General features: G+C 39.0%; 1 protein-coding gene across 1 annotated transcript in view; it reads right to left on the bottom strand.

Annotated features, from left to right (window-relative positions):
• Window positions 1-23,888, bottom strand: part of LOC121513684 (CUB and sushi domain-containing protein 3-like) — a 309,293-nt gene that overhangs the window by 73,617 nt on the left and 211,788 nt on the right. Inside the window, exons 39-49 of the mRNA XM_041793592.1 lie at window positions 23,116-23,185; window positions 21,288-21,404; window positions 20,784-20,993; window positions 18,134-18,322; window positions 16,941-17,118; window positions 11,699-11,844; window positions 11,096-11,176; window positions 10,091-10,204; window positions 4,850-5,038; window positions 3,692-3,838; window positions 2,211-2,399 (exon numbers count right to left, since the gene is read on the bottom strand). Coding sequence (XP_041649526.1) covers window positions 2,211-2,399; window positions 3,692-3,838; window positions 4,850-5,038; window positions 10,091-10,204; window positions 11,096-11,176; window positions 11,699-11,844; window positions 16,941-17,118; window positions 18,134-18,322; window positions 20,784-20,993; window positions 21,288-21,404; window positions 23,116-23,185 — 1,630 coding nt within the window. The remainder of the gene's footprint in view (window positions 1-2,210; window positions 2,400-3,691; window positions 3,839-4,849; window positions 5,039-10,090; window positions 10,205-11,095; window positions 11,177-11,698; window positions 11,845-16,940; window positions 17,119-18,133; window positions 18,323-20,783; window positions 20,994-21,287; window positions 21,405-23,115; window positions 23,186-23,888) is intronic.

Here is a 23,888-nt window from a genome sequence, read left to right as displayed (position 1 = left end):
AGGTTTATGCACAGTTCAGGACACATACAGGCATGATTTGCAGAGACAACATGGGCATGGCAGGCTAAGACATGCTTACTTTGACATTAATTTTTACGGAGCAAGTGCAAGAATCACTAGCAATGCAAAGTGTTTAATTCATAAAGGAAGCTGTTTGCTGCTTACTATTATGTTAATTTCAGCCAAAATGGTTACAAATATAATAAGTGAAAATGTAAAAAGGAAAATTATTCAACATTGACACTAAACACCTCTGCAGAACTCTGACATCTGACATTACTCATGGCAGACACTTTGACACATCCCAGTAGGAAAGGCACAGGTGTAATTACACACATTAATTGTGCCTTCATTCACATTAGTTGAGTCAGTGACAGAGCCCTTCTTTCTCTATTTTGAGTCAAAAAGCCACCAAGAGGGTCACTGTAAAAATGTGACATTTCCTGAATTGCAAAACATGATACCTACTGCCACACCAAACTCTGATGCCATTAGCATTTAAGCAACTACACCCACCTAATGCATTTATAATAAGGAAGTGGGAACGCATCTGTCATGTAAACACTTCACCAAGCCATTTTGTTACACTGTATATATTATAGGCTGTTGGATCCATAAAACTGCTCTTAAAATCTCCTTGCTGGAGAAATCCTTGAAAATATTACATATGGGACTGGGCCCTTGAGGATGGAAGTAATCCAGCACTCTGCAGAGTGGTATGACATCAAACTTAAAGTCCCCCATAAATCTTTCAGGGTTTTAGAAAGTTTTATGTTAAATAAAAAGTTATCCACAGACTTTGCAATTAGCTAATAAACCAGGAAGCTCTGAAAATTTACATGGAGAGAGCATTGCAGTGATATTTTACCCCTTTTTAATTGTTGGTAGTTTCTGCACAAAGAGATGTTAATGACTGACTTTCAATGACAACTAACTCATTAAAATGACCAAAAAGAGTTTCAACTCCTCCGTCCATATAGATGCTTTCACATGAGTCACACATTGCACTGTGTCCCTGCCACAACTCAATCTGAATCTGGGTTATTATGGCCTCAGAGCTCAAACTCTCCATAAACTAAAGCTAGTAGGTCTCAAGGTGTTTATCATCAGAGGCAAGGCAGAGGGAGAGAATAGAGCAGGGAAACCAACATCTGCAGGGCCACACTAAATGAGAGCAGTTATGCAAACACACTCATCACAAAATGGAGCAGCAATAGTTGCTGCACACTGTGAAACATCAAAGTTAGGAATCTGCCAACATGGCCTGCAGCTATTACATTGGTCCTCATCGCCCTACGAGAGAATCAATCAGCATTCGTTTTTGAGTACTGCTAAGTCACAATCTAACAGATAGAGATCATTAAAGCATTAAACACTTTTCTTTACTGCAGATGAAAAGTTTTGATGTGGAGCAGGCGTCTTCATCGAAGTTTATAAGGTCAGTGGGCCTGAGACTCTGTTTGAGATCAATTTTCTTGCTGAAACGCATGAGCAACAATGATGGATTAATGCACTTCACATTCTCAACTATCAGGCGGTGTGGATAGATGAAAATGAAGGATTAAATATACTGTAATGTAATCTCCACCATCTAAAGGACAGCAGATGGACAGCATCTGTATAAATATATTTATCCTTTTGCATCTACGCTTGAGTTTATGTGCTTTGAAAAAGCTGTTAGCAATTACCAAAGTGACGGAATTAATCATAGGTGGGAAGTGTTTTTAAATCATCATAAAGTACATGACACACATATTTTGATTTCACTGCATCCTGATAAAATGCAATCGAGCACACCATCTGTTGCTGTTTGCTACTGTGTAAGTGTCTGTGGAAGCGCATGCAGTCGTAAATGCACACATTTCACATGTGCGCATCAAAAAACCCAATTAGTTGAGTGAGACCAAACAGTGGCAGACACCGCATGCTAATGGCGAATTAGCCAAAGTAATTTGTAGAAGTGGAAATTGACAGAAGTAGGGAGGATTGATTTCTGTTCCCTTTCCACCTGACAGGGTTCTGGCTCTCAATCAGGCCGGATTCAGTTCAGCTGCTACGAACACAGGAATAGAGCTTGGGCTGAGACACTCGGCTGCCTCAAGCGCCTGCCTGTCTGCCTGCTGAGCGCAGGGCAGAGGCAGTGACCAGAAAACCAGGAAAGAGGCAGGCTGAAATAGGAAATAAAAGGCTGCCAGGCCCAATGTGCTCACCTTGACAGGCGGGAACTGGCGCGTCCCAGGTGTAGTAGCCATAGGAGGTGTTCTTGCACACAGCTGAGCCCTTTCCGATCAGCTTGTACCCCCGGTCGCAGGCCCAGCGCACTACGCTGTTGAGATGACCCCCAGTTTGGCTCACCACAAAGCCGTGCTGTGGGGAGTCTGGGGTACTGCAGTACATCGCTAAGAAATAAAGGATCGAGGGAAGGAGGGGAGATGAGTTCCAAGGCAAAGGAAATGAGAGCAATACAGGAGAGGCAGTGAGAATAAAATCAAAGCAAGGAATAGAGAACAGCAGACAATAACAAGGAAAGAGAGAAATAAAGCAGAGAGAAGAGAAAAGGAAGAGTGGTATTAAAAAAGCCCCTCAAGAGAAAGACTCAGGTGAACATTTTTAGTCACAGTAAGGCTCCATTTTGAATGCAGGAAGATAATGAGAGAAAAGGCCTGAGGAGCATCAAATCTATTTAGTGCATGGGCTGCATGCCACACAGTAAAGGAAGTCTTCAAAGTCACATTATTGCTATTCCTCTTGGGCATATGGGCATGTACATTTTCAATTTCACTTTAACACATGCAATATGGCTGTGACCGCCAGTCATTTGTTGCACTGCCTTTTTTCTCTCATCTTTTAGTTCATCAAAAATAAAAAAGACAAGTTGATTCCTAGAATATAAGCACCAAACAGCTGATGAGACAGGAAATTCAGGGGAGGAATCCAAGCCTTACGAATACTGTCATACATTCTTTTAAACCAGCATGACTAGGAAATAGCAGGGATTTAAGATGAAAAGACTCACACTGGAGTTTAAGTCAGTTCCTGTTCAAGTCAATCAAGTCAAGGAGGAGTTTTCTTTACAAAATTCATCACACTGACTTGCTTTCACGGGAACATTCTCACTTCTCAGATTTAACGGTAGGACACAACATGAAAAATAAATGCCTTTGTGCTTTTTTCATTATTATTGATGCATTACAATGGAAGAAGATTCCCTCTGCTGCTTTTGCTTAGCACTACTTGCTTTATTAAAGAGCCAATTAAGTATTTAAGACCTTTTTAAATTAGGAATGCAAAGCAGCATGGGAGCCTCCTTTGACTTTCTTACTGCCTCGTGGTTTCTGTGTGTGAAAAACCCTCCTGGTGGGAGCTATTATCATTTTCGTGAAAATTCAAAGCATTTTTGTAAATTAACTGATATCAAAAACTCAATGAATAACATCCTGAAACAATCACAGCACACAGTGAGAAAAATCATGGGGTCACATTATAATCACAGTATTATACTGTAGCTGCAGAGAAGATTTAATGAAGTTTTGCCCCTATGAAGTATTATGACTTGTTCATTTCTGTCTGAAATATTTATGTCTGAACCCATGAGTTTTATCACTCTTCTGCTGTTAAGAGACACGATATATTCAGAATGCACTAAAAAGGAGAATATGATTATAAACTGGATACATACTTTGATACTCACCCACATATCTGATGTGGAAACCGCGTCGGTTGGTGCCATGGTCAGAGGACCAGCGCAGAAGGAGCTGGTGGCCTGTGGTGGTCAGGCTGAATGGTGTTTCGATGTCACCACTGAGTGAGGCCATGCTCTGGCTGTAGATGTTTGGACCTGAAAAAAAAAAAGACAGAAACACACAACAAGTTTTAGAAAAAGGAGTACTTAGAAAACTTTTATGATTGAAGTCATAGCCATTAATAGAAGACTGCAAAAGATATCCTAAAGTGATCAACAGAAAAAAATATCAATAACATTTCTGTATTTCTACTTGAACTGGCAGCTTATATGGCTGTGTCGATTTGCACGTCACACCGTTGCGCCAGTTGTCCTTGGTACAGCTCAGACAACTTCTTGGGTAAACTGGTTTGAATGTGTTGATATTAAAAAACAAAACAAAAAACCCCCCAAAAAACCAAATATGCAGATTTTCTATAAAATCCCAAAATGTTGCACTTAGTCATCTTTCAGAGCTGATGGAAGTGCACTGCAGTTTTTAAGATGCACAAACTTTCCAGAGATCAGGAAACAAACAAATAAACCACTGCTGATAAAAGATGTGTAAATAAGGTTGGTAAATGTTACTTTGACATTGTTATTACTAAGCCATAACCAGGAATTAAATCAGCCTGAGACTTCCAGGTGTTTTTTTAAATCAATGTAGGCAAAGTTACGCATGACAAGGATATGCTTCTTTTCTAGGATTTCCTTCATTCAGAGAGGAAACTGAATCAGCGTGGTGCTTAAGCGAACATATCCATATTGCTTTTAATTAGACACTCTGTCTGTTAATCTAAATATTTAACATGAATTGTCAAAATTCATGTGGGATCAGAAAAGAGTCCCACACAGGGCTCTAGTTACTTTGAATCGACAAAGCTGTGGGACTTTATTTACAAAGGAGGTGGTTTACAACCACAATACAATTGTCATTTACAAAATAATCACATTTGGTATGTGAACCAGTGGAAGTAATTATAAAAAGAAAAGGCCAACAATGGAAGAAAGGATAGTGTTTATCTAAGAAGCAAATACACCAATAACATGGGATGAACATTAAGAATTTAAAGTAAACATTTCTTCTAAACTGCTCACTACATTTTTGCTTAAAATTTACAAACCCACCATCAAATATTTCCAAAATGTCGAACTCTTTCTCTGTCTGAAAGAGTTCAAAGTGCAGAGTGATGTTGTAGCCCTTCTCCACATTGATCAGCCAGGAGCACATCTGGAGATTGGGGTAGTTTTCAGGGAAGCCAGGACTCAGGATCACCCCAGTTGAGTCAAAACGCACCTCATGGGCAGGACATTGGACTGAGAGAAGATAAACAAGAAAAGGTTGAGTCAATATTATTGGAGACCAGAGATACAGGGGTGGATGAACAGACAAAAAGATTAGATGGTACATCGAAAAAAAGGGCTGAAAATCTAATGGGGGCACAATACAGAAGAAACAACAGTATAGTGAAGGGAATGGGCAAAGTGTTGCAGCAAAGGCAAAATGAGGTAAGGGGAGGGCCATCTTCCCTATCCTCACCTGAATGCTCTGCTGTGGCAGTAGAAATTACATTACAAGAATAACTAGTACTGAAAGAATTACATTCAGCCCGACTTACATTGCACCTAAGGGCTGAGCTAGTGGGGCTGCTGTTGTCACCACGCTCCCCTGATATCAATCTATCAAATAATAATACTCAGTGGGTGAGACGACTTACTTTGTATAGGAAAATAGTGTGTGTTTGTCTAAGGGCAGAAAGTGAATGTTTGTGTGTAAGCTCATGTGTATTGGCTCAGAGAAATGCCTTCATTTCCTGTAGGCTGGCAGCTCTAAAATAAAGACAGCCTTAATTCTTTTATTTTCTGTCTGTAGCAGAAGTTTCTCTTCTGGGCCACTAGTGAAGAAACATGACGCATTGAAAAGGTTAATGCGAACAACTGTTCAACATAAAAAGGTCACTGGAAACAGTCGGACATATATCAAGAAAAAAGAAGGCGTTGTAAGACAAAACAGAACAGCCTTTGGCTAATAGACAACAAGGAGTGATGATGTGCAAACACAATGTGGTTTTATAAAAAAAGTGCCAATCTCCAAATGCAAAACACATCAAAAACTCTGTGTGGGCACTGAGGTCAAAAATATTTGGATTTGACAATGGCAGAATCGATATTTGAAGAACCAAAGTATTGATTAGGAAGGCAACAACTCATGTTGGTTTGTTAAGAGAATACATTAACACAAATGTATTATGAAACAATAATACATCTTCATTACCAATGCTTGACAGTATGTGTGCCACATAATCAATATTCCATAAAGAGCATACTATTCAAAGACTTCACAGGATGAGCTGCTTATGACTTCTACATCTTTTAAGACAGGATATCATTCATATCAATTTCTGATCTCTTTGCTCTCCCCGGCTTGGTTGGACTGTAGTATATCTTAAACAGACCTGATCCGCTTCATTTTATTCTTCAGGTGGTGGTTTTAACTTAAAACCAAATCAAATTTAAGCTTTAACATGTAATAATTTATACTTTCAGTCCATGTGAGAAATAAAATGCATATTTTTATGTTACATTTGCCACAGGGTAAAAACCAAAAAAATAAAAATAGAAGTTGTGAGTCATTCCCTCTCAAAGCTATATCAGGAGCACTGATGTAAAAAGGTTATATTGCATGGCAATGTGTGAAAGAAGTCAGAAATAAAAACCATCCTTTTTTTGCAATGTCACATTTGAAATGATTTTCAAAAGCATCTGCTTTAGTAATATTTCATATGCACTTCAGAGATTTCATTTGGGATTTATAATTCAAAATAACACAGTGTGTGTGCAGCTGGATTTTTGTGAGAAAATTAGGTTTTTAACTGGTAATATGTTGGAGTTAAGTGTAGGTCTTCAGTTAAAGCTTTTACATCAATTATACTTTGCAGTTCTGTCATCAGCAAGTTTTTCTCCTTCTACTGTTGCCTGGAATATTTTCTTTAGTGTTGCTGCAAGTTCAGCTTAACAGAATTGTGTGAAATATGCAAGTAATTACTACAAGCAGCTGTTAATTTCAATTACAAATATTTCTTACAAATAATTACACCAGTTATTGACCAAAAAACTTTTTCCAACACACTGGCTAACTCTAAGATAAACTCTATCATTCACTCAATGTGATCTAATGATCTTTGAGTAAACACATACATCTGGTGTGAGTCTGTTACCAAAATAATTAAGTCCCAATACTTGCTGAATGAGCTAACATTACAAGGCAAAAAACACAAATGTTTGTAGTAAGCAGAGTCATGGCTTAAAAGGCACCGCCTTAAACTTAAGGGATCAGTGACTGAACAGAGGATCAAAAAACGACTGAAAACAGTTTCAGCCATCTCAATAGTGCTGTAGTAAGATAAGATACTAATACCATGATAATCTAGTCTAATCAAATGTAATCTAATCTGATCTACTAACTATATCATTGGAGGGTTCAGTCTTCACACTAAGAGCTCTGTCTTGTAACTCCTCAAGGAAACAATCTACCATACACTTCTCTGCTCATCACACTGTGCATATGAAACTGCACCATAATGACAACAAATGTAACATATTTTCAGCTATAGAGACCTCATACAACAAAGCTTATATAAGTACAAAGAAGATGATGTTAGTGCAGGAATTGTTCTTCATTGGTTTTTCAGACATAAAAATCAATGTGAACGTGAAGATCAATCTGACAACATTTGATGGGTTAGACTCAACTTCAATGTGGCAGATGGTTTGCCAAGCAAACAGAGCAGTCAACTCAATTGTGACTCTATCCTTGATCAAAGCTCCTGCATAGCCTTCCTCATAGGCTTTCATAAAGACAGAGCCTGGGGAAATATGTTTAAAACCAGGGGTATTTGGGGGGTGAAATTGCAAAGCCAGGCAAGGGCACTTGAGAGTTATCTCAGAAGAATAAAATGACAATTAACAGATGCGTTGACTGCAAACAAAGGAGAATCAGGGGAACACAGAATAATTCTTTTTCCAGCCCTATCAGCAAGCTGGTGACAGAAAATGGCTTTTTTATAGGCTTACTGTAGCAGTCTCTTGGATATGAGTAGCAGGTCAACTCAAATTAAGTTCAACTTTACATGTCCCAAGGAGAGCAATTAGTTTCTTGCGAGTAGTGGCACAAGGACATAGCATATCCAACACAAGAAAATGTAATGAATTCTTGAGTACAATAATGAGATGATCCAGGAAAATGTCAGGCTGTAAATTACCAACCCTGATGTACTGGAATAGTGTTAACAATGTCAATTTAATGCTCAATGCAGGATTTTAGGAACCGTCTAAGATAGACTTTAAAAACTCCTACTATGACCATTCTCATTTTACTGGAGGGTTTTTGTTTTTTGTTCTGCCCTGAACAAGCTCAGCCTATTTATAAAACTCCCTTTGTCTTTCTTTATATACTCTGTACACTTCTATTGTACAGCTTAACATCTGCTTACTTTATCCATAAGGCATTTCATTTCAAGGAGGAGCAACTTTCTGTAACATATTTTGCTACTGTGCAAAAAAAAACTTCCTTTTGCCATTGTTTGCCATGCACAAGAAATAGACTAAATAATAGTGGGGCATTGTACGAGGAATGCTTTGCCTCTCTGGCAGCTTAATTTAGTTCCCAAATGAAAGTCTACTTAATTCTTTCGAGTCCAACATGTGACTTGTTGATGATGGGGACTTGTTGGTCCTGACAAAGCTCAGTGTAAAACATGAGAAGGCAGGCTAGCAGGAGCAGCATTAAATAAAAATGTTCTTTTCTAATAACTTCATTAACTTGGCACAGAAATAATCACAATATAATTTAAAATCATGTCTTTAGTTGCTCATCTGAACTGGTCACTTTTACACAATGACTTTAGGTACAGTGAATACTTTCTTTAAAATGTTCTTTGTAACTAAAGATTTATTTATTTTTTGCATGTTTTTGCCAGACAGATACTAAATGTTACAGTGTGGAGCATCTCCAGCCTTTACTCCTTTAGTTAATATTTCTTGTGCTCCAATCAAAAATATCCATTTTTAAAGGCAGATGGATTCTAAATACACACTTAGTGTTCATCAGTAAAAGTTTTTGCAGATTGTAGTTTTTTTGACATTCGATAAAGCACTGATATGAGGCAGCAATGCCTGCAGGCTTTATGAATTACAATTAAAAGTATTTAGCAGTTTGCAGATCCCAGATCACTGGTCAGGTCACTTGACAAAAGCTTTGCAATCACTCTTTTTTGTTTTGTTTTGTTTTGTTTTTTATTTACCTCTTGCACTTCCCTCAACTAAAGCAAAACCAGCCGGGTTGTTACTTGTAAGAGCAAAACAATGTCAGCTGCAAAATTGCTACAGGGGAAGAACCAAGATATCAAGTCAGACATCAAATAATAACAGCCAGGGATAAGCAAATAGGTTCCAAATCACTAGTCCTATTCCAAGATGCTCAATGATTGCAGGCTTTGGGTTTGTCGAGTATCTGTCATGCCTTGATCACAAGTCCAATGCGATTACTCATAGTTTCTAGACATAAAAACGAAAGAAATGCTCATCAACTCAAGACTTGTAGACAATGGACTTCAGGGCACTTCAAAAGATGCATATCTGCTGGTAATAGAAGGTTTCAGAGCGCTCTGATGTCTGAGGCTGAGATGTATCAGCATGACAGGCAGGCTGATGGCATTTGTTTTTTGGTCTAAACAAAATCTTTGATGCGAACAACACAGACATATTTCTTTTCGTTTGCTTTTTGTTTGAAAATCTTTCTTCTGAAAGAACATGGGTTTGCAGACATCTCACATCAATCAAACCAATGGGGCAATTTAAGCAGACATTACAGCACAAAATAATCTCCCACGCCTTTTAAACCCTGGCCTATATATTGACCTGAGCACATTGCATTGTCAGTGAAACCTGCTGATCGGTAATCTGTTTCACACTGATCCGTCACAGTCATGTGCTGGTTTAAGCGGAGTGCATGTCTATGATCTTAGATCAGTTGTTGTGTTACTCCATGACACTGGATAAATCACATAGAGATGCTGTTAGCCTCCAAGAGCCTGCAACAAGGAGCCCTGCTGCCAGTCTGTTAAATGATGCATCAGCAGTGCGGGCTACTGACTACAACTAACCTTGGCAGAGAGACACATACACGTAGAGGCACAGAGGTGATCATAACTGGACACTGACAAACATAAGTTGGTGCATATGTACACAAATAAATGGACACGCATTTAAAGGAGTTACCCTACATCCAGATACAAAAACATCCATAGGGTCTTAAAAAACATGAAAACATGCACATATAATCAAACTCAAAGACTGAGGAGAACCAACCTTGACAGACTGGTGGGGGTCCATCCATCTGGAGCCTCTCTCCGAGTCGACAGGTCAGAATCTCGCTGCCCACCAAGGTGAAGCCTGGCAGGCATGAGTACCGAATGATGTCCCCTATGAGAAGATTTACATCCACAGTGAAATACGCATAGAGGCCAGGAGCTGACATGAATAACATACACATCATTTATCCACACAAGATACAAACACAAAAAAGCCCACAGAGCTATGTTAGTGAAAGGATTCTCAGTGGCAATGCTTGAACAGTAATCAACAACACATTTTCTAATAAAGATTGACATCCCCTTAGCTAGCTCCAGAACTAAAGGCACTTCATTACATTACAGATCTAAAAACTTGCACACAAAAGCAACACACACACACATGCATATACCCTTAGGAAATCTAAATTATGCCCAGAATCACACACTCAAAGTGAAGCAGCTATTCCCCACATTATTTCCACTTCTGAACACTGAAAGTACAAACAGTTTATATGCAGAACTAATTAGCCCTGCCCTCAAACTCATATTTTATTTCAGGGAGCTTTAAAAGATGGGGGAACTTAAAAGGAAAGAAAATAAATATAACAAGGTAGAGTACGGAGCAAGAAAGTAAGAGAAAGACGGTGACAAGCAGCGCGTGGCAGATGGAATGAGACGTTGAAGGTTGGGAAAAACATCTGTCAAGAGGCAGAATTATGGAATAATGTGCTGTTTGAAATGTATGTATGCTACCAAAGCTGTTTGAAATTGTAAAATGGACAGATGGAGAGAAAACTCACAAATCAATCCAAACAAAGCATACAAACATTGAATGAATGAAGGATTAAAAATACAAGTAAATTAATTATTCAATATAGGACTTAAAACATTTGATATGCCTAGTATTATCTTCTTCTTTCATCCAGGGCTTTCCAAGCTAATAACTCTGTGTCTGGGGCAATCTCTTTTTTAATTCACATTGTCCCTAGCCAGTAAACAAGCAAAATAAAATAAGACAAACCTATTTCAAACTCGTCATCCTCGGTTAGGATAGTAGCATTGGCAACAGGAGGGGGTGGCTGACATGTTCTCAGCTGGTATGCTGTTGGGAGAGTAGAAACGATGAGATCTGCAACAATTTAACTGTGCTACCCAAGTTAGAGAGAGAGTCAAAGAGAAAGGAGGGAGAACTGTGTATATGTGCTCTTTTTTTACTCTCTGATCCAACAGAAACTCTCTATCATCAAATCCTATCCATCACTTTTCATATTCATCAAATATGAATAACTTATTTAGTTGAGATGAGGAACATTTTAATATTAATCAAAGGGTGTTTGAATAGAGGAGACAAAAAAATAGGCAGTCATCATTTATCATTACACAGAACTAGTGGAAATAGCCAAGTAAAAAGCAAAATGATAAGGACTGAATAATGACTCATAAAAAAAGGTATAATTGAAGATTTTTAATATAAAATACAGGGATGATGATCTTCTGTTCTTTTGTGATCTCCATTACTGCAGCAGGATTTCAGCAATGTGGATAATGTACATCAAATGAATAAGGGTCATTACAGCAGTCTGGAGCAAGGTCTTTACTTAGCTGGAATCAAAGGGGAGGTTACCGTGATAGTGCAGCACAAAGATGCCGCTGGTGCTGAAGTCACTGTGGAATTTGATGAGGACCTGATTGGCAGTGGTGGACACACCCTCCTGCACAGAGCTGCCGCTGAACTGGCCAATTTGAGGCGAAGCTTGGTCAGGTCCGTCCCTGATACAGAGAAAGATAGGTGAAGTTAACATAGTGTAAGTGATAGGGAAAAAAGAGAGATGTAAAGAGTGAAGCAGGGAGAAGCGTCATGGAAAGAGCACATTTTTCATGCATAAACACCACATATCTTGCTGGGATCAAAGAGCAAGACTAGTTATCCCCGAGGCATTTGACTGAGCAGTCATTCTGATTTGAGTAAAAAGTTTCATGTTAATAAACACTGTCAGAGAAGACGTTGAGTAAACTTGTGCCTAACATCCATGCAACAAATTGATGGGAAATGGCAATCTTCCTTTTAATTTAGAAATGATGGTTATTATTCTGCACATGTGCTAACAAATGAGGTGGTAGTCTGTCTATTTTTGTACAAGCATGGCAGTTGGTCCCCTTTGTCAACATGTAAACTAAAACACTGGCATATTCTTATTCAAAGGGCTATTTTAAGCTGCCATCTTCCATATCCTCTGACCTAAATCAAACAAGAGGCACACAGGAACTTATAATCATCAGTCACAGGATCTTTTATTTACTTTCAGAACTTAAACTTGAGAAAAAGGTGCTAGAATTTGCTAATTTCTTCATCTAAACTTAATCAAAAATACTGAAACCTAATGAGCTGGTTTGATTGGATGCTTGTGAGAGGATGTTAACTAGAGATAGTATCTGGCAGTGGATGTCTGATTTATTTTTGATTGTGGTTGACCTTGACAAATATTTGCTGTTTTTACTTGTTTTTTGTCTCTTAGTGAATTCATGTGTTTGACATTTTATGTGTTTAGAAGACAGCCCATTGTTTGCCTTTGAAGCCAAGACACTTTTGAAAAGAGATTTTTAAATCCCAGTGAGTTTTTCTCCTGGTTAATTAAAGCTTAAACAAGAATAAATAAAAATCACTATCACTGGGCTTTATCCTTTATGACAATGGAAGGATTAACGCCTGTAGAAAATGTATTGATGCTTACAAAAAAAACAGAAGCCCTTACGTAATTATATATATATATGATGAGCTATAATCTTGGGAATTTAAATGTAACTGAATCATACCGACCTTTTTGATCTTTGCCATTAAAAGAGAGAATAGACTGTTATCTCTGAATGGTGGATTGTCCCACATGACGTACATGGTCATTCATCTTTATTTCAGTGACAGCTTTGACTTTCTCACCATGCTCAAATAAATCAAAACTATTTGAAATAAAATAGACAAAATCTGGAACTAATGTGATGATATTAAAGTGCCTCAAGAAAATTAAGATAACTTGAAAAGTGTATTTTTCTCATCATTTAATTCATTAAGCTAAACTACGATATACACTAGATTTATTATGCACAAAGGAAAATATTTCAAAATTGATTTTTTTTTTTTACTCTTGATGATTATATCTTACAGCTCACAAAAGTAAAAAAAAATATCTCAAAACATAAGAATACTACATAACACCACTTTAAAAAAGGATTTATAATGCATAAGTGTCAGCTTTCTCTGAAATTACTGCATCAATGTGACATGACATGGAAGCAATCAGTCCATGGCACAGTTGTGGTGTTATGAGGCCCAGGTTGTTCTGATAGCAGCCTTCAGCTCATCTGTACTGTTGAGTCTAGTGTCTCTCATCTTCCTCTTGACATTTCCCCAGAAACTCTATGGGGTTTAGGTCAGGCCAGTTGGCTGGCCAATCAGACACAGTAACACCATGGTCAGCAAACCGGTTTCTTCTAGTTTTGGCTTCACCGTGGGCAAGTGGCAAGTGCTGCTGGAAAAGGAAATCAGTATCTCCATTAATCTTTTCAGCCCATGTGAGCATGACACCCTCTAGAATCTGCTGGTAGATGGCTGACAGCGTTGATTCTGGACTTGATAAAGCACAGTGGACCGACAGCAGCACAGATGACACACCCAAAACCATCACTGACTGTGGAAACCTCACACTGGATTCTGTGTTTCTCTGATCTTTCTTAGTTTCTAAATAAAATTCAAATTATACTTTCAACTAGAAACAGGACTTTGGTCCACTGAGCAACAGTCCAGTTCTTTTTATCCCTTACCCAGGTGTGACGCTGATGACGCTTTGTGGTTCAGGAGTGGCTTGACCCTAGAAAAATCACATTTTTAGCCAATTTCCTTGACCTGTTTGTATGTTGTAGCTCTTGATACCCTAACTCTTGGTTAAGCTTCCTTAAGTTCTTTCTGCTTTGTTTGAAAATCCTCTGAAGGCTGAGCTTATCTCTGTTGCTTGTGTACCTTTTCTTATCACATTTCATGAATATACGCTGATGCAGCCCCTGAGAACGGCCTGCCCTTTAAGAAATGACCTTCTATGGCTAACCCTTCCTTGTGGAGGGTGTCAAGGATTCTTTTCTGGACAACTGTCAAATCAGCAGTCTTCCCCATGAGTGTGGTTTTGTATACTTAACCAGAGTAAGAGAGACCTTTGCAGGAGTTGTTTAGTTAATTGGCTGATTAAAGGTCTTTTCTGACAAGTAACTGGACTTTGATGCTAAAATTTTGGAATACCGGTTTCTTGATTTTTGTGAGCTGTAAGCCAAAATCATCAAGATCAAACAACACAAAGGCTTTAAGATTTTTCACTTCATGTGTTACAAAGCTATTACATAAGTAAGTTTAAATTATTGACTTAAATTGCAGGAAAAAAATACTTTTCATGATATTCTATGTTTTCAGATACACCTGCAAATCTGTTTGAAAAAAATGCATACCAACTTCTCCAGGCACCCCCGGATAACAAATCCAATACAAAGTTAAGCGGCAATGGCAGTAGTATTCATTGACATAGTTAACGGCATAAATCCAGCAGCAGAGAGAAGAGTCACCCCGAGGAGTTAAAAGCCCTGAATGTTGTCAGCTTGACGCATCTCTTGGACAGCATCCATCTTTAGCAGTTTGTTATGTTGTCCTGAATGATAGAGTTTAGTTTTCTGTGGCCTTTGTTTCCAAATGAGTGGACAATGTAGAGTGAAACTGACAAGTAGCAGAGCACTGAAATGTCATGTTAAATATGGAGCGTTGCCTGAAGATAATGTTCTTAAAATTACATCTAAAGAGCTGAAATGAGCTGCTCTGGGTCAGAGAGCTGGGGAGAGCTCACAGTACACCCTCTGATCCACTGCTCTACCCACATACAGACACTTGAGCTGGTCAGAAATCTGATGACTTTGATGAGGTTCATCTGACTAGGAGGAAACCCCAGGAGAAGACTCAGAGAGGGTCTTTCTGAAGTGATTCCTTTGGTTAATTTTTCCAAAACTGTGACTCATAGTCCCCTAAATCTTCCTTAGCATAGAAATGTCTATCTCTTGTATTAAAAGCTTCAAAAGTCTAACTTAATGATACCATATCCTGAAATTTTCTTCCTTTCTGTTTACACTGAGGTGGTTGAACTTATCATTTCGATGAGCTCTGACAATGCAGCAATTAAAAGGAATTATTACGTTTTTAGTCAGACTAACTTAATGCAGTATTGAGTTTATTGCTAAACATGACCTGCGTAATGATGGGCCTTAATTTAATCTACTTAACTAGATAAAAACTGATATCATTTTTCCAGTGTTCACCTTGTCTCTGTAAACTGTTGCTATAAACTGATTTTTAAGACAATTCCTGAAAACATGTCCCCATATCCGTCACCCTTAGATGAAAAGACAGATGAACGGCTGTAGTGTGATTGTGGAACTTCATGCCTCGAACCATTTAGGATACATCCCTTAGCTTCTGACTGCACAGAAAGTAGAGGAAACACTGCTAATGAGAGCAGGGGAAACTTTCAAACATGGTAAGAATAATGTTGTGATATGTGTCTGAAAAAAGTATCCTAAAAAAGTTGGATAACAATGTTGGAGTAAGCTTGTGGGCACAAACTGAATGCACTTTTCTTGAGGCATATAAAGAACAATTAATCTGAGAAGACAGAGCTGTTCTATTATATATACAAATGCTCTTTTGTACAAGAGAAAAGTATTTCATTAGCACTTTCAGGTAGCCCCAGGGCAATCCATCTGAAGGATCTTAACTAAATGCCTTTTGCATGTGTGTGTACCTTTAATATCTTATATATTAAAAATGCCACTGCAATCTAGTGATCAGCAAAATGGAAGACGACAGTCAGGCAGGGAAATGAAATGCTAGCATCAGGGGACAGATTGTTTATGTGCTATTTCATTGGAAACAGTCAAGCCGGTGGCTCCCTCCTCCCACACTAAAACTGGTAGCCCCAGATGCTGGAAGGCATTTCCCTCCTCTATCACCCACGAGGACAGCATCCTGACTGCCTGAGGGGTTTCTATACTTCAGAGAGGCTACAGAGAGGTAGAAGGAGAGGCATACAGGGAGACAGCTGCTGGAGTGATAACAAGCAGGTGGTATGAAGTAGTTTACCGCTGTACATTGCTTCATTAGGAGTTTAAGTTTCTTCTTACCCACAAACATCTAAAGTAACTCAAAAGTGATGCTTTCCTCTTTGTTCACATTCCCCCTCTTTTAATGCAACACTCACTGGAGAGCCAGAGTTAAACATCTACCATAAGTTTAGTGAGGAGGGGAAGAGGGACACTTCATGATTCAGACTTCACTTCAGTCTTTTTTATTTCATCACGTAGCACAATTCTTTTTTTTTTTCTTTTTCTATTTTTTTTTAGCAAGGGGCTGAAAGGAAAGTTGTCAGGGAAAGAAAAACAAATCCACATAAGTCCAGACAAAGGTCAACACATTTAGATGGCTGTTGGCTCTTCTGATACAGGTGTCACATCAAACGCTGTGAACAAAATTTGTTCGACTGGCCTGTGGCTTCAACATTTTTTACTTTGTTAAAATTGTGTGCAACTTTTGACTTTGCCTTCACAATGACTACAGAAAGCTATTCTGGAATTTTTTTAGAATGACCATGGTGCAAACTAGGTGAGAAAAATAAAATATCTTATGTATTACTGTGGGAACTACTGCGGGAATAAAGACACCACAGTTTTTAGCTGATAAGGTGTGACTCACAGAAATGTCAGCTGAACTCTATGCAGTTTGTTTAACCAGTGCCAACAGCTTACAACCAATAGACAATGTCCCACTGAGAGTAATGGCTACTCACCACACAGTGATGTAGTCATAGATTGGCTCTGTATTGATGACAGAGAAGTTGATGTAGATGCCATATCCAGGAGGTACTCTGACTGTCCACATGCAGTCCTGAAAGTGCGGATACTCGGCTGGGTGTCCAGGTGAGTAAATTGTGCCATTCATGGATGTTACATTCCCTCCACATAGAGCTAGAGAGATGGAGAAAATGTCAGAGAGAACAGGTCCATGTCACATAAAACTGGCTTTTATGGTTGTATTGCCACTAACTGTTGATAAAACAAACCATAACTTTGTATTACTGGGTTATCATCAGGATACTAAGGAGATAAAGGTGCTGGGTGCACCTGTTAGATACAACTGCAGGCAACGGATGCTGGTTTCTGTGAATACTGAGTTGTTCAGACACTTAAACTCCCCTGTCATACTCCATCGCACAGAATGTGTTAAAATTTGACTTTGAACTTAGGAGTCAAAGCCTAGGCAGTGCCCTCAGGATCATAGCAGGGCTGTAAACTTGACAGGGACAACACTGTATTTACGGTGCAAAACAAAACTATTTGCCACTCTCAGAAACCATCACACTCTGTTATGGAGTCTAAACGAATGTTACAGCTTCACTTAGCTGATGGGAGGAAAGCTCTATTTTTCACTCCTGAGCAACATCCGAGGAGTCTGAATGAAATTACAAGAGAGACAGCTGTGATCAGCTTTGTAATAAAGATTTGCAAATGCTCCGTATATCTTTATAATGGCTGTATCAGTTTCTGAGCCCTGTAAAGTGGTGTAAAGTTGCTGGTAAAACTGATTGAGAGGCCTTAATGCACAAGAATAAAAGACAGGGATGCGTGCATGCTGAAGCACCTATATACTTCTATTTAAAGTAACTTCAAAGGCCTTCTTTTTAGTGTGCAATGCTGATGGAAAAGCATCTCTGCCTTCACTTCAGTCAGCATCTAAGAAAGCAGCACACATTATTTTCTCAAGGATCTATAAGCACACATTTATGGAAATATTTATTTTATGTAGTGGGGAAAAAACTGCAGAAACTTATCAAAGTAGAGGAATTTGTTGCCTGATAAATATATAATTTGTTGACACTATGAGTGTAGGCTCTGAGGAGATACATCTGCTGCTCTCTGCTGTATTTTCTGCACAAGAACAATGCAAACCATGTGTTGTTTGTAAGAGGCACAAGTCAGTCACCTTCACAGCGAGGAATGGGGTGATTCCAGTTCCTGCTGACACCGTGCAGACATGTGAGAGACGCCTCCCCAAGTAGAGTGTAACCTGGTAGACACTCAAAGGAAATCGTCATCCCAACGCTGTACTCCTGACCGATCACTATGCCGTTGCGAAATGGTCGTGGGTCTGGACATCTTTGCAGCTCGTATGCTAAAGACAAACACATCCATATATAACAGATTTCACATGAACTCAAAAGAAAGTAAATAATACAACAATTATTCATTCATACTTCATTATATGCATGATATCTTCAAAGAACAATAGCCTGACTTCCAAGCTGCTAAGAGCAGATAACTTTGCATCACTGGTCTGTCAAGTCTATCATCAGATAACTTTTATTACATTACGTTCATTGGATGGATGGAGACATTCTTCTCTCCTATGGTAGGGAGGTCCTTTCTTTAGTTTGAAAAATTGTTATTTCTTCATCAAACACTGCATGTGTTGAATACTGTTTTCAAATAAATGAAAGTCAAAGTTTCAACTTTTGACTACTTTTTCTTATTCTCCAAATTAGTTTAAAAACATAAAATACACCACAGACGCAGCCAGTACTGTTATTCTCCACAGGATTCAAGGATATGCGTTGATGAATTTCCCAGTGGAGGCCATTATTGATTTCTTTTTCTTTATTTTTGAACCTTTTGTAATCCTATGACCTCAACGGAAGAATCTGCTTTGTAGTACTTAACTGTTTTGTGGTTGGCATGTAACTGACTGATGGAGATTTTAAGTGCTCTACTTGCAAACTTTAAATCTTTTTTCCTTCCCTATAATCCAATCCATTAATGTCAGGGGGTGATGGTATTTGAATTGGTAACCACATGACAAATACGACTGAACAGAGAAAAAGGCAATCACATATGACACCATTACCCACCAAACTTGGTGGCAGTGATGCATGCATGTTTAAACAAATGAAGAAGAGGAAGACACCAGCATGACAAAACACACGAAGAAGAAAAGTCATCTTTAGTAGCAGGAGCAACAGAGTGGCAAGACCATACGGCTTTACGTGCTTCCCTATTAGAGATGTTCCAAATTTCATTTTTTTCTTCTCGATACTGATTCTGATGTCAGGGCGTCAGTATTGGCCAATATGAAGTACCGATCTGATACACGTAAATGTTTTGGACTAACAGTGCAGACATTCATTCTAACTGTGCATCATTCTAGCCCTACATTTGACTAAGAACATGGCTCAACAAATAGAATTGTAATATACAGCCTCTATGTGACACTTAAACTTGCTGATTATTGAGAGTTTTACAGCTAAATATTGAAATATCACTAACCTAGGGGGCTGCATCACAGGCTCTTTCTCTCCATTATGCTTTATTCAGGCAGAATGACATGATGACAGAACAGCCTGCCATTGGTTGACAGACACTCACAAAGGGAAATCAACGTGACTGTTAGCATTGAAGCTAGTGGTAATATATGACTGAAAATTAATTAAAAATGTATTTAAAAAAATGTCTAATATGGGGTTTACTGGTGTGGATTTAATCTTGAAAGCTACAAAAAGCGCAGGCTAGAAACCCTGCCTTAAGGGATTCCAAGGCATGGTTGGCATCAATAGGACGGCACAACAGTTAGCATCAAGAGGAAAAACAAGTAAGAGTCTACAATTTATAGTTCAAAAGTTATTTAACTTTTAATAAACTCCGTCACCTCTTGTTGTGTACAACAATACTGGTGTGGAAGGTTTTTTTAACAAACACATACAGAGAAAAGATATCGTGCAGCCTCCAAGCTTTGCTGCTGCAGTGGGTCCTTTGGTTCTTCTTCGCTGCTCTGACAGTGGTAGTTCGTGCATGCAGTGTTTTCTGGCAGCAAAGAAGAATTGATTTCCAGTTTATAACGCTAACATTTAGTGCGGCTTAACCATGAAAAATAGAAAGTTAGATCAGATCAAATTGGTGCATAAGTATGTGTACTCGCTGACACCAATACCTGCATTTTAAGCGGTATCAGATGTATTTCAAAAACTGGTATTGCAACCAGAACAACTCTACTTTCTGTCTGCATTGTTTTTAAAAAGCCTGCAGATGTGAAATCAGAGAGGACATTGACATGTAGAAGTGGAGAACACCAGCGACAAGTGTGTATCTAAGTGCTCTGCTTAGGTTCCATTAAATAACCACTGCATCAGCTTTTTCACAATAACAGTGATGATGTCACAGCAGACTTCATCAATAATAAATATGATGCACTGCTCAGAAATGCACATATTTTAGTATTTTAAACAAGACATTAGGTCATTCATTTCTGTGCCTTTTTTTTGCATATTTTGTTTTTCTGCCTCCTTTTTGTCTCATATTAGATACAATACAGACTGTGCCAACTATAACAGGTAGTTCTATATAACACCAGATGGAACAAACTGTAGCTGCACTATTGCTAGTTAAAAGTAATAAATGCAGGTAAAAAGGAATTTTAAAACCAGGACTCTATGTTCCTTTTTTATTGATGAACCAATCCTGTACCAAACCATGACTCACAAACTAAGGTACAAACTGAACTGTCACGTCTGACTGTTACAGCCCTAATATCTATCACTGATTAAAGTTGTACATATAATACAAGACCCCATTGATGCCTTTACCTTGGTAGACGATGTGGAAGCCTGGTTTGTTCTGTGAGTAGTCGCTGTGGAAGAAGAGCGTTGTCTCGTGGGTGGTGCTAAAGAGGGAGTTGGGCACCACGGGGCCACTGAACCGATCAATCACTGTTCCTGTCTCCAGGCTCCCACTGCGAACCTCCAGGTAGTCATGAACTGGCTCTGTGGAGAAGTTCAGAAACTGCAGATGGATTCCTATAGAGCAGAAAGACAAAGGTTAAACGTGAGAAATGAGCAAAGACACCACACTAAAGGCAGAATATATTTTCTATTTTTTTAAAGATGTGTACATTGACATTATGTTAAATTCATGCATGGAACTGTCACGTTCTCCTTTAACTTAATCTAATACAGCAGAGGAGAGAAGAGGGGATAATGATGCAGATAAAAAGCAGAAGAGATGACAACAGGGCCTGCAGACCACAGAAAGAAGGAAAAAGAGTGAAAAAGTGAGCAGAAGAAAGGTAGACAAAGGGTGGAAAGACAGACCAAAGCCAACAGGGAGTTGAACTCTCCAGCTGCAGTCCAGGCTGCTCTGGTAATTCCCTGGGAAGCCTGGGCTGAGGATGACGCCGCTGAAGTCTGTCATGGAGCCGCCACACTGAGCTGAGGGAGACCAACCAAGGAGAAAGAACATGTCACTTCTCCACATAACAGCTCGATGGGAAAACAATAAAAAAAAAAAACACCAACCGGGGGGGATATGAAGAGAGGGCAAAGAGCTGTCTCTGAGTGTGTTTGTGGAGTACAATAACTGCGTAATTAGTGTGTATGAGTATAAAAAGCAGTAAGAGCAGCATTGCTGTTTCTGTCATGTGTGCTCTTAAGTATGTGATTTTGTGCTCATGTGTTTAAATGCACACTGTGGTAGAGGGGTGGCTGTGTGGGTGAGAGCGAAAATGAAGTGCTGTGTGTGGGCTTTATGAGCTTAGGATTGGGGTGGGGTGGAAGTGGGGGTGGAGGTTCTTATGTCCTTATGATTGAGCATGTCAGTGACATGTGCGTATACATTCCTGCTTCACTGTTTGGATTAAGCTCCATGAGAGCATTAGTAAAAAGATAGCAGACCAGGGCATGTTCCTTGTTTGGTGATGCTTTAAATTAAAATTAATGAGGGAGTCAATATTCAGTACAGCACCATGGTTTTGCTGGGTGGTGGCTGTGCTTACTTAACCCTCTGCCACCCCTCTTCTTTGACTACGCATTATAAGAACATTTCAGCTTGATGTAAAGGTTGCAATCATCCCCTAGGCTTATGTAAACACCCAGGTGTGATGCAATTAAATCTTCAATATAAGCCACTGGTTATATCATTCCTCTTTTTATAGCCACAAACCCAACAGGCCTATTTATGGGTCATATGGATTGAATCACAAGGGAAATTTGCTTCCATTTCTTTGGGAACTATCAACTAATGGCAGAAACAGACAAAAAGCACCCTGGTTTAATTGTGCTGCTGCTGGTTGGGGAAACCTGCCTGACCTGTTTGTGTTATGAAATGAAAGAGAAGTGTAGAAGAGAGGCACTTGTGAGGATGTTGCACAGTTTGTACAGGGGCACGCAACCACTTTGATGTGAGTTTATCAGCAACAAAGTGAGTACCGATAGTGGGGTGCCAGGGTGAGCGCATGTTCCATAAACGAGCGAGGAGTTGAGCTAACGAGCATACATGCACGTCCACAAACGGGCCTGTCAACGGTAAAGCTGGGATTTATGTCTGCAGTGAACTGTGAAAGCCACGGGAAACAGAATTTACATGAAGAGCCCCTAAGTGCATGCTTGCATTTGTAGGTTTGCAATCCGGCCTGCATTTATATGTATATAAATGGTTTGTTTCCACCTAATTTTGTGCATGTGTATGTGGATGCGAAAAACAGAATGGTAACCGGCATCTCAAAAAAAAGTGGAGTCACATCTCAATCTTTCACTGTGGCATTCGAGGAAATGTCAAAGGCGAGTACAAACTCTCAGACATCAAACAGCACGCCAAAATTGAAGCAAGCTTGACTGATTTTAAACTTAGAGAGAATGAAGAAAATTCATGATCCCACTCATCATCCCCTCTCTGATCTCTAATGAAATTAATGATTTTTTTAATATAATAAAAACTGCTCCACAAGGCCACCAGTCTATTGTGTGCCTGTATATGAGAAAAATAGACAAACAAGAAAAAGTCAAAGGAATAAGGTGAATGGCAAATGACAAAATGCAGTCAGTCTGTGTCTGATGCAGGAAATATGGTTGTGCTGTCTTCCTTAAACACCTTATTGAAATCTTGCAGGGTGGAAGTGTCAAACTGTATAAGATAATATATTACCTAAACACAGAGGCACGGGGTAATTCCACCTTCTGACGGGCCCAGGCATGCAGGTAATATATGCATTACCCTGTTCAGGAAAACAGACAAACACTATATTCACCACCTTTCAAAATTCTGTGGAGATAAAATAAATAAAAACAACAAAAAATTGAAAACACACAGAGATCAAACCAACAGGTTCTCACAGAGGATCATATCGCTGTCTTGTGGATCTGTGGAATTAGTTAACATAACACTCAGATTTTCAGACTCTAAGAATCCTCTTCTCAAGGTCTTATGTGTAAATATTTGATGGTATAAAGAGTAGGAGTGAGACCTCTTGCTGCTTCTTGGGCAGCGGGTGAAATACCTGAGGTCTGACTACAGAGAGATGTGTTACAGCCTGTGAGAACACAAAAAAACAAACATCCTGCTAACAAATCTGTTTTCTTTTTGAAAGAGAAATAACCTAAAAGTGATGGATATCACAGGTTTATCCCCACTACAACTTTCACAGCACTGCTGTGGTTTTGATCCATACAAAATTAGCATGGTTTGTTTCCTGCTGTCAAGATGCTTGTAAGGGCACCTAAGCACATTTTCCAACCATTACTTAGACCTAACCAAACTGAAATCTACACAAGCATGGTGTGTATGCAGAGTTATATTTCACACATACACACACAGATCAAACTCAAAAGACTCAGCCATATTTGTGCTTTTGTTTCTACAATGGCCTCCAGTCTATTCCTGGTGTTCAGACACTCAGCCTGAAGATTTCTGAAAGAAGT

This window comes from Cheilinus undulatus, linkage group 8, assembly GCF_018320785.1.
Source record: "Cheilinus undulatus linkage group 8, ASM1832078v1, whole genome shotgun sequence".
NCBI lineage: Eukaryota > Metazoa > Chordata > Actinopteri > Labriformes > Labridae > Cheilinus > Cheilinus undulatus.
Note: the sequence above shows the minus strand (reverse complement) of the source record. Positions and strands in the feature narration are given on the sequence as shown.